Raw genomic sequence first — 12,001 nt, forward strand, 5'->3', positions numbered from 1 at the left:
TAATCAGAATAATCATTAAGTTATAACATAATTATTATCTTTATATCACTTCAAATCTTCATATCACTACTCCCATACACCAGATAAAAACAAGACATTGTATTTGTCCAAAAGTAACACCAAACATGCCTACAGTGGGTAAATAATGCCACTGTCCACAAGAACGTCTCTTTAGCATAAAAACCAATCACTTGTAAATTCAATTCATCACTTCTCACAAACAATTTAGACGAAATGGATAGAAGCAAAATAAGGGAAAAAAATGCTACAAAAGCCTAGAAAAGAGTAATAAATAACTCTAGAAAATGGAAATTATCACACAACCTCACATGATTCTCCGTATATTAAAAATCAAACCATTTTTTATTTTTTTAATTACATTTTATATCCTTATAATTAGTTATTTAATTTATTTATATTTCTTACTTCCTTTTTTTCATTTTACATCTTCATCATATTAACATAAATAACCGTAAATGAACTAAAGTGCATTAAAGAGTACGTTTTTTTTATCTACAAATTATACATTATAATCGTCTCATCAATATCTCAAAAATAAGCCCAATACTGAATATATTTTAATTTAACGATACTATGAATAGCTATGAATTAATTTATTCTATATCTCTTACGTTTTCGTTTTTATTTTACATATTTATCACATTAAAAACACGTATTCATATATTAATTGAAATACATTTAAAAAATGTGTATTTTTTTATTACACATTTATCATGTTATCGAATTATTACGTTTTAAAATATTTGACCAATGGAACATATCAAGTTCGAATTTATATATCATCTTATTTACGATTTAAATCACAAAAAAACTATAAAATTAGTATCGAGAGGGACAGAGAATAAAACGAAACTTGAAATAAGACTGTCGTTTTCGAGTTATCAGTTTCGTAATTGAAATGATTTTGCGCTGCATGCAATGCACGCGAGTAGGTTACCAGTTTCATTTTTAAAACTTAACACTTATTGTTTGACAAACATGAATAGAAACGTGTACTGCTTATTTTGCACAAAGGGGGTGTATTTTGTTTATTCAAAAACACGTCATTCGAACTAAAAGCATTTACGTCATCCGTTTTAAAACAAGTGTCTACAATAGAAATGATATACTGTAATTTTAAACATGCATAATTATTACGTTTTCTAGTGAATAAAATGACAACCTTAATCTTAACTAATTCATCAATCCTATCGACTATCAAATATAAATGCACTAATTAATGATAGATATGAAAATCTAGTTGTTTTTTTTTTTTTAATTGAACATTTAATATACGACAAATAGAAATAACGGGGTTTAATTATTTGAGGATTTAAAAATTTGTGAGAACTTTCAGGGAGACCTATGTAAGAATGGTGATTTGTCCCAATCCGGTGGGGAACCCGTCTAACTCGACTCGAACGGGGAGTCCCTACTAAAACAGGTATCGGGGGCGAAGCTGAGGATCCGTGGTAGACTCAAACCGGGGTTAGGGCCGACGCCTGAGATTATCGATAGACTCAAACTAACGGATATTATTTATGAAGTTTGATCGGGGACAAGATGTTAATCCCCATACCCGTGGGGGACCCGGGGCTATTACTAAAAACTGGGGCTGGGGCTGAGGATTATAAAACCCGCCCCATCCCCGCCCCGTTGGTTTGCCTAGACATCTGAAGCCCCGAGCAGGATCTCGTGCATCCGCTCAATATATTTTCGCAAGTAAAATTTTTTTTAGGGTATGAAAAATGCACCCGTTAAAACTTGAGAGGTGCTCCGCGATATGATAAAATACAAGAAACATTAACCAAAAACACAAATAATCTTTTGAAATCAACAAACCTCAACATCCCCACCCAAAAACTTGAAAATCCATCTAAATCAACAAAAAACTTTCAAAAATCCATCACATGGTGGAATTCAGCTAAAAACAAATCGAATGATTTTTTATCTTAAGGTTTTGTTTTACATAATTTTTTTTATTTAAATATAGTATTTAATGTATTATTTAACATATATTGATTTCAATTGTTTTTATGAACACATTGTGAAATAAATATATGTGAAATAAACACATTATAAAACAAATATATGTTAACCATAATATTAAATTAGATGTAAAAAAATAAATCATATTAAATAACACATAATACCCTAATTTTCATGTCGAAATAAGCTTCGTCAAAATAAAAAATATAAAAACTTGTAAAATAATAATAAAAAGTTAAACAGGAACATACAAAAGCAAGATGATTGGCTTATATGTCACGCGAAGTCGAACCTTCGTCCTGCCTGCGAAACTGGTTTAAAAGGGTAAAGAGCGTTCACAGATTCCCCCACCACCACCGGCGGCCGATCATCATCTTTCCGGTCACTTCCGCCCTACTCTCTCGTCGCTGAACCTCTCAGGCAAACTCCTTCTCTTTCGCTCTTATTTTACATTCATATTGTCACGTAATCATCCCCGTATTCAACGTATTTAACGGAATCCTATAATTGAGCAAAATCACCAACCTGTTTGATATTTTTAGGGTTTAAAATCGCTTCAATTTTTGTTGCGGTTCGTCTGTTTCTATAGATCTAGGTATACATTCAAATAATTTGATTTTGGAGCTTAGTCTTTTGAAATGATGGCATCAGTATCAATTATATAGATGATTGCAGGGACGGAACCAGAAAGTTTTCAAACGGTGGCACCATTTAAATATAATAAACAAAGATAGGGATATTTTTCACAAAATCATTGGTCTGTTGGTTAGTTATTTGTTTTTCATATGTGAGATAAGTGTTCAATTCTTTTATTGCAATTTTTTCTTTTTCAGAAACATAATACATTTGAAATTAAAAGCTAAAAACTAAGAAAATGATACAAACGGTATTTGAACTCGGGTATGGAGCGGAAGAAAAGCCTTGCAAACCAACTCTACCAAGGAAAACTTATGTCCTCATTGTAGTTTCAAAATATGTACGGTAGCACGCAACAAATTAATACGATGACACTTTTCAGGACCCTATAATTTTTTACACTAGGACGGAGGAACAAAATTGTGGCAAGTGCCACCACAAAAACCCATTGTGTCCGTCCCTGGATGATTGACAGATGGACCGGAAGTGAATTGTTTAATCTTTTATGTTTATTGGTATAATAGGGGAGGAGGATGTCTACGCCCGCAAGGAAGAGATTAATGAGAGATTTTAAGAGGTTGCAGCAGGATCCTCCTGCCGGTATCAGTGGTGCTCCGATCGATAACAATATCATGCTCTGGAATGCTGTCATATTTGGGTAGGTGGAAGTGTGAGTTAACGTTTTCTTGATCACGATAAAGTGTAGAAGATGATGTTTTTGCTTGGAAACAGGTGATTAATAACTGACTACTTTTATTTGCATTGCAGTCCAGATGATACTCCTTGGGATGGAGGTGAGCGCGGATTGCATGGCTCACTAATGTGTGAATGATGACATAATTCAAGGGATCTCCATTTTTATATTAGTCTGTTGTATAAATATGTATATACAGACTTGCAATATTTACAGTAGCATCTAAAACCCCTAATTCAAGTCCAACGCTAAGTTACTTTTAGTTTTGAAATTAAAGGTGAATACTTGGATGTAGTACAACATTTTTCCTTATGTAGGGAATAATAGAGGCAGAGGGTCCATAAACCATTGATGCTCCCACCTATACCCCACCCCATCCCATTAGAACATAATATGTCTGGTATTTAATGAAGGAATTATTCAAAAGATAGCTCTTTTGTGTATTGTTAGAAAGATAATACAAGTTCATAGCTTTTCTCCCTCGTTTCTAGTTGTATATATTTTGGTCACTTCCAATATTGTTCTGCAAGTTACAATATTTAATACAAGCTTGAAATATTTAATACAAGCCTGTATTAAATGTTGCAACTTGCGGAAGAAGATCAGAAGTGACCAAAATATATACAACTAGAAATGATGGAGAAAAGCAATGAACTTGTTTATCTTTCTAATAATACACAAAAGATCTAATGTTTTTAGCAATTCTTCATTAGATACTAGACATATTGTGATCTCCCGGTGGGAGGTGGGAGCATCAATGGTTTATGAACCTTCTCCCTCTAGTATCCCCTATATATCAAAGGAAAGTACTACATACAAACATTCGTATTGAATTTCAAAACTAAAAGCAACTTAGCATTGGATATGATCATATGAATTAGGAGTTTTAGATGGTTGCTAATTTCTTATATCTGCATATGCTTTTGCAAATGTTTGATGGAGTTTTAGATGGCAAATTAGCTTGCTTTTTTTTTCCTGATATGTAAGCAGCTATTTGGCTGGCATATAATACTGAATTGCATGTTTTTCAGCAAAACTTTGGTCAGCGCATCACAATAATGTATACCTAACAATGCATAATGATCGATCTCTCAGGTACGTTCAAGTTGACACTTCAGTTTTCAGAAGATTATCCTAATAAGCCACCAACAGTGCGATTCATATCTCGAATGTTTCATCCCAATAGTAAGCTGTTATTATCAAATAGACTATGTTGATTTGCTGAATTTTTGCAGGCAGGTTTGTATACGTCTGTCCATTGTTTTGATAGAGCATGTAGTATGTCATTCGACACTGGTCTAGTTTTGTACTCCCTCCGTCCCAAAATAAGTGCCCACTTTCCAATTCTACCCTTAATTATGAAATAGAGAAATTCAGTACTCTCTTCATTATTAAGGGTATAGTTGTCATTTAGTTAATTAAAAAAATTAATATTAAGTGATGACAGGGTGTTTTAAATATATTTTTGAAAGAAATTATATCAAAAGTTACTTTATTAAATCTTTGTAGGAAGTTGTTGCCTAAGAGGATATCAGAACCTGTGTCATAGAAGTAAAAAGGAGGACATTTAATCGTAAATGATCCTAATATTATTGGTTCTTGGATTTCTTTATCTAATATAAGGGGGTATCTTTAGATATCCCTCTTCTTTTATGAAGTCTTAAATCTTGATGGTATTCTTTAGGATAACAATCTGGTTTACATATACATATCCCTGCACCACAATCTATGGAAGCAGCAACACACTCTGCTTTATAATCTAATCTTTATAGGTGATTCCTACACGAATATATAAACTATAAGGATTTGTCATCTTGGTATATATATCATTTTCCATACATTTTATGCCTTTTTATTGTGGACATTTATTTTGGGAAGGGAGTGTGCCAAGGGTCTCGTCAACAAGGTGTAGACGACCCATGAATATGGTAACATGGGTGATTGGCATATGCATCGAGACAATCTGTGCCATATGCCGAATCTTAGACTCAAGATAACCATGTTAATGGCCAATTTGTTGACAGTGAGTCAGTGACCATGGACAGAAGTTTATTTGTTATAATCTATTAAATCAATAAACATCCTTATAATGTTAATATGTTATACGTTGGTTCCTTTAGGGTGCGTTTGGTATCAAGACAAGATACAACAGGACAGAACAAATTGAACAAAATGACTATTCAATGTTTGGTAAGACAGAACTAGACATAACAAATAAAATGACCAATTTACTTTATATATTTTGATTAATTATGTAATTTATTAAGTTATAATAAAGTGAATATTTATATAATAGTATATACCATTAGAAAGGTTTCGTCAAGACGATTAAAATGACACCAAAATAAAATGTTTATGTAGTTTCCAATTTTTATTTTGTACCTTTTTCAATATTATTTTTATTATTATTAGTATTTAATAAATTACATAAATTAATCAAAATGTAGAAACCGTACAAAAATAATATTTTGATGACGGTAAAGTGAAAGCTTAAAGAGCGTAAAATACAATGAATTAAATATAAAAGTTGAATAAAATGTAAAGAGCAAGGCGTATTTGATGTTTTAGAAGAGAATTAAGTTTTATCTTGAGGTTATATTGGTAAAACATAAATCTATTCCACCTTGTTCCATCGGGAGTGGGTGGAGCAGGTAATTCCACATAAAAGTCCTACCAAACATGGAATATTGATCCCTGTTATGTCCTGTCCATTGTACCAAACGCAACCTTATGCATATTGCTGCTCTGTTTGTACTTTTATTGTTCATGACGTTATAAGTCATTAACCCCTTTTATTCTTTTTCTATAAACAGTTTATGCAGATGGAAGCATATGTTTGGACATTCTTCAAAATCAGTGGAGTCCAATTTATGATGTTGCTGCCATTCTCACATCAATTCAGGTGTAGTATTTGGTTTAATGTATTATAAGCGGAAAATATGTGCCTGCATGTTCATCTAGGGAAGCTTTTAGTGGTTCATTAGAAACATGAGACAGCTTTCATTCACAATTCCGGACTGTAACACGTACAGCCTATGCTGTTACAGCGGTCAAGGTACAAAATAGCGACTAGGACTGATTTCAAATAGCGGTTATCGCGGTATAGCGGTCCAAAAATAGTGGTTCATATTTCTTAGAATTATAATATATATATATATATATATATATATATATATGCATACATAACTTAACTAATTAAAAATATAGTTTCAACATCAAAACATCAACTTGAACAAGTTTCACAAAACAAAACAGGAAAAGTGTTCACAAACGAGCTAATCGCAAGCAATGGGTTCAACATCCAAGTCAAGTTATGTCAACAATGATAGAAAGAAATTGAAAACCTAAGAATTTCTAAACCGGATGCAGGATGCAATTCGTTGACTGTTAATGGATTAAAATAAAATAAGGGCCCAAATCAAAATAAAAGCCCAAAAAAGGACAAAAATGTAAGCATTAGATTTAAAAGAGGCCCGACTGAGAATATCGGTATGGCGGACCGCTATTTTACCTCAAATATGGGTGAAATAGTGAAATTGCCCTGCTATTCTCGGAACCGCAATTTACCAATTTTGCTTTATGACTGATAACCGCTATTGCATCACTATTGCGCTGCAAATAACAGCATAGCGTACAGCCTATCCTAATTTTATAAGGTGAACAGGAATAACTAAAATCCTATACATTTGGACTGGATTTCAAGTACCAGCCCAGTTGCTCCACCATGTTGTTGATTACCGTTTGTGTGGTTGTCATTTCTTTTGGTTCATGTTGTGGAATCACAAATGAACTCGAATAAATTTATACATGATTACGGTACATATTCATGTTTCTCTCATTCTTGTTGTAACCTTGTATGCATTTTTGGATTTTGAGCTTGGGATGTTTTTCCAATTTACATATTCCCCATATACATAGAATCCAACTGGAGTTGTCAAATGGTAATTTGGAATATTGGAGCATTCTTTGAAAGTGTGTGGTTTTGTTTCACAATTTGTGAAGTCCACGCTACCTTGCTTTAAGATATTTTGGATTACATGTAAATTTTGACTTTAAGGGGATGTTTGGTTTATGGGATTTGGAATTAGATTTCATTCCAATCCTCCTTTGGTTTAAAGGGAAGTCCTGAATTGAAATCCCACAAACATTGGATTTATTTGTTATAATGTCTTAAAATAATGTTAAAAACATTTGTTTTGTAATAATCAATTAATAAGGTAATTTAATTATTTTTATAATTATTTATAATTTGAATCATCTATAAAGAATGGTATTCAATTCCGTCCGAAATCCTACAAAACAAACACACCAAAGATTTAGTTTTGGAAAACTACTTTCTGACAGAATAAGGAATCTGTAGGTTTTGATTTTTTCAGAGTTTCCTTCATGCTCCATGGTTGGTTAGATTTTACGGTGATGGGTCTAGCCTTTGTCTAGGCATGAAAATAGGCAGATGTTCATCTCATCTAAAAACCATCGCTGAAGCTTCTCGTTGCTGTTGGGAAGACTCTTTGACGTTTCTTCACAAGGAATAGAACAAGTACATGGCTTTGAACTCATGGATTGAATAACTGAATTCAAAGTCTTATCATTTTTGGTTAAGATTTGACCTCTGAAAAAAAAAACATCTATCTAGCCATTGACTACATAAATAAGGACCTATATGACCAACAACTTCACATAAAATGATTTTGTAAGGCTTTTGCAAGGCACCTAGGCGTTTACAATAATATCCATATATATATATATATATAGTCACATATACACACACACACCCCACGATATACATGTTAAATAATGAGGAATAACTTGAAGCGTATTTGCTTATGTCATCATGCTTTATATTGACGAGTAAGTCTAGGTTTGCTAGTTATTCCCTTTCCTTTCTATGGTTCCTTCTCTTTTTCTCCCCTCTCTTTGGCTTTTTTTTTCTTTCTTTTTGGTGTTTGTGGGAGGGGTGAAGCTGCTATGAGTTATATGGGTTAGTGTACAGAGGTAAAGTGGGGGAAGTTTCAAGTTGTAGTTGATGGATGAGACTCGTGAGAGGAGAATGTGTGGATAAAAAACAGTTTGAGGGCTGAATTCGGTTTATGCTTCCACCAATGTTTTGAGCAGCTACAACTGCAAATGTGTATAGGAAAGCGACAAACTCAACATCAAGACTAAGGGGATGCTTAGGAAGTTCATTTTTCTTATACAATACACATAGAAGAGTAATGCTAAAAGATGACCCTTAAAGAAGTGAAGTCTTTATAATAAGTTTAACACACAAATGAAAAGTTCTTGCATAAATATAATTCGTTAGATGCATAAGAAAGAAACCAAAACAAATAAGAGGAACCCAATATATCCCACACCGAGGTAGGGCCTGCTGATAGGATGTACACAAATTTTGTCTCTACCCTAGAGGGTAGAGAGATCTTTTTCATAAAGACCCACAACTTGCAAAACAAAAGCAAAAAAACAAGGAGACATGTAGCATAAGAAACACGAAGTTGAATATATAAAATTCTACTCACAAAGTTAAAAGCTTAGAAAGACACAAAGCTAGCTAGACCTGGGACTGATCCGGTCCTTGGTCTAGACTCTAGGAAGAGGGACTTGGGGGTTGTTTGGTTGATCTTCCATCAAGTCCTGTATGAATAAAGCCGTTTGTGTGGATTAATTTGTCTGTATAGATTGAGTATGTTTTTGTTTGGGAGAGTTTTTTGATAGATGGAATGAGCATGTTCCTTAATTGGGAAGGGGGGGTTTGGAAAAAAAACTTGGCTTTCTGCATAAAGCTCCCCCTAGAAGCTTACTAAATAAGCCACTTTTTATATCATTAAGCCAATACCAAACAATCATATATAGCTGACCGAATAAGCTGCGAGTCCCATTAAGCTCATTAAGCTGCTAACAAGCAGGCCCTTGTAAGGCCATATGTGCAGCTAGATTAGAACTGGGCTAGTCTTTGCCGGAACAGTCTCTACTATGAAAGGCCGACTGCTGACCACCACTATAGCACTACTCATACCTTTTGCAAGCAATGTAAAGCAGTGACCCTTCATAAACTTTACCATCTTTGATGGCTATTTTCACACAATTATGATATGCTAGATGTCTGTACAGTGGTTGATTAAGCATGATTGTATATATCTAACTAGATTTGATTTTATTATCCATTACTTCTACATTTTCTTGCAAACTGTATTTCAACATTTATCAACGATCTACTATATGCAGTTTGTTTTTATGGGAACATATAAACTTACATGCTAAATAATACCGACCCCGTCCCACATTTCTATTTTAGTTTGTCCGAAAATAAGTGCCTGAGTTTTAGGGGCTGTTTGGTTGGTTTTCCATCAAGTTTGTATGAATAAAGATGACTATGTGGATTAATCTGTTTGTATAGATTGGGAGGGTTTTGTTTGGAAGACGCTTTTCATAGATGGAATGAGGTGTTTTTTAATTGGGAGGGGCAGGGTTGGAAAAATTGGCTTTCTGCATAAAGCTCCCCCAAGAAGCTTACAAAATAAGTCACTTTCTACATAATTAAGCGACTACCAAATAGTCATGTATAGTTGACTGAATAAGTTGTGTGTCCCATTAAGCTCATTAAGTTGCTTAAGTTGTTAACAAGCAGACCCTTAAGTGTCTACTTTCTCATTCTACCTTCAATTATGATTGGGGGGGGGGATTCATTATCCATCTGTTATTAAGGGTAAAATTGTCATTTAATTAATTAAAAAGTGTAATAATCTCACATTCCTAAAACTGTGTATTGAACCTTGTTTAGAGATGTTTTTTGCTGGGATTGGCCCAGATTTGGGATTAGCCCACTTTTCTGTAGGTTATAGGGGAATGTCAATGCATCCGGGAAAAAACATGAGACTTTCATCTCACTCGCCTCCTAAGCGATAAAAGAAAGAAGAGCTTTTTCGTTGTGGACATTATTTTGGGATGGAGGGATATTTCAGCTACTTTGAATTACATTAATGAATCTAGTTTATAGCTATTCCGGTTCTTTTTCCTGATTATTTTCATTGTGTTGTAGTCATTGCTCTGTGATCCAAACCCAAACTCACCAGCCAATTCCGAAGCTGCACGGTTGTTTAGTGAGAATAAGCGTGAGTATAACAGAAAAGTGCGTGAAATTGTGGAGCAGAGCTGGACGGCTGACTGATGGTCGGGAAGGCACGGAGGATCAAGAGGTCATCATTTTCGCACCGACAAATCTCCCGGTATGGTGGTACTTTCTTCTGAGATGTACTTGTTTAAGAGATTCAATAACAAGCTTAGCGAAACACTATGTTTATTTGAAGGTGTCATGCCATACAAATACAATATTTAGGGAATTTAAGCTTCTGTCATCTTTGATCCGTGATACGTTGCTTGCTTATCAGACATGTGTGTATATATAATTATTTCTTGTGTTATGTCGGTATGAAATTGTGCCAGTATTTCTAGCTTTTTGACCCATTCGTTTCTAGTTTACCGTGCATTTGGTATGTGGAAGGGATGGGACGGGATTGGACAGGACTGAAAAGAGTGAGGTTTGTGGAAGGTTTTAGGATTTTAATTTGACATGGGTAGTTTTGTAATTTACCAATCTTGATTTTTGTTCCACTTTTTTTTGTGGGACAAAAAAAATGCATTTCCTTGATTCCGTCCCACTCAGGCAGGTCTAGTTAGGTCCCCCTCTCATGTCGCACCAAACATGCGACAAGAAGTTTTTGTTCCTTGTCTCTTTCTGTTATTCTTACCAAACATACCCTGAATCCTATATCCTATCACAATGTAATATTCAAAATTCATGGAAACAGTTGCTCTACTCTCTGGGGTAGAGGATAGTACCGCCTACATCTGACCCCGGACCCCACCTTTGGGTGGAACATGGGATATACCGGGCTCATTTGGTTTTGGTTTGGTAGTATTCAGAATCAAGAGTGGAGAATGGAACCATTCGTATTATAACCATTAACGACATCTCGAGTGACTAGATTCATAATGACCGGGGATTGCACTCCTAGAAACTAAATGGACCCAATAAATGCCACTCAAAAGTAGGGTCTTGGGTTGAGATGTATACAGATCTGACCTCTATATTCTATCCCAAAAAGTAAAGCAGTTGTTTGACAGCAAAGCGGATATAAATGATGTCTTTTTTTATATAATGGAGAGGTGGGGTAGTTATGTAGCTACAGCAGGTTGAGTAAATGTGTACATAAGTGGTGACAGAAGGATATATTGTTTCAGAAAGTATACGGCCACCAGTTTGCAATTGGCATTGATGATGATTCTAATTTCTAGCAGCAGCAGCTGCTGCTGCTCTGGACCACCATACCACCACCAACCACCACCCTTTTATGGCATATTTGGGGTACTTGTTGCTGACTACTTGATGCAGGTAAAGTTTGTCTGCAGACGGTTCTTTGTCGTAAACGAGGGGCCGGTGGGGTCAGAATGGATGGTTCGGAAACTGGTTAAGGTCCCAGCTCTGGTTACATTTTGACCGGTTAAAGAGAGACGGGTTATCAGTTTTTATTGGATATGGGTTCTTTAGAATCGGTTAAGGTTAACCTGTTGGCACCGAACTTGAAAAGAAAGCGTCGTGAGGATTGGTTATACTAGTCCATATATCGGTTACGTATCTTGTGTTAGAAACCGGTTATATGGTGACACTTTTTATACGGTTTA

The 12,001-nt window shown here is 34.7% G+C and overlaps 1 protein-coding gene across 1 annotated transcript; it reads left to right on the plus strand.

Moving 5' to 3' along the window:
• The first annotated feature begins 2,278 nt into the window (after positions 1 to 2,278).
• On the plus strand, positions 2,279 to 10,773 carry LOC112515542 (ubiquitin-conjugating enzyme E2 2-like). Its single transcript, XM_025122417.1, has 6 exons — positions 2,279 to 2,409; positions 3,150 to 3,283; positions 3,394 to 3,419; positions 4,415 to 4,504; positions 6,133 to 6,221; positions 10,359 to 10,773. The coding sequence occupies exons 2-6, from the start codon at positions 3,159 to 3,161 to the stop codon at positions 10,485 to 10,487; spliced, it is 459 nt and encodes a 152-aa protein (XP_024978185.1). The 5' UTR covers positions 2,279 to 2,409; positions 3,150 to 3,158; the 3' UTR covers positions 10,488 to 10,773.
• Positions 10,774 to 12,001: the final 1,228 nt, after the last annotated feature.

The sequence above is a fragment of the Cynara cardunculus genome, assembly GCF_001531365.2.
Source record: "Cynara cardunculus var. scolymus isolate 2C chromosome LG 7, CcrdV1, whole genome shotgun sequence".
Taxonomy (NCBI): Eukaryota; Viridiplantae; Streptophyta; class Magnoliopsida; order Asterales; family Asteraceae; genus Cynara; species Cynara cardunculus.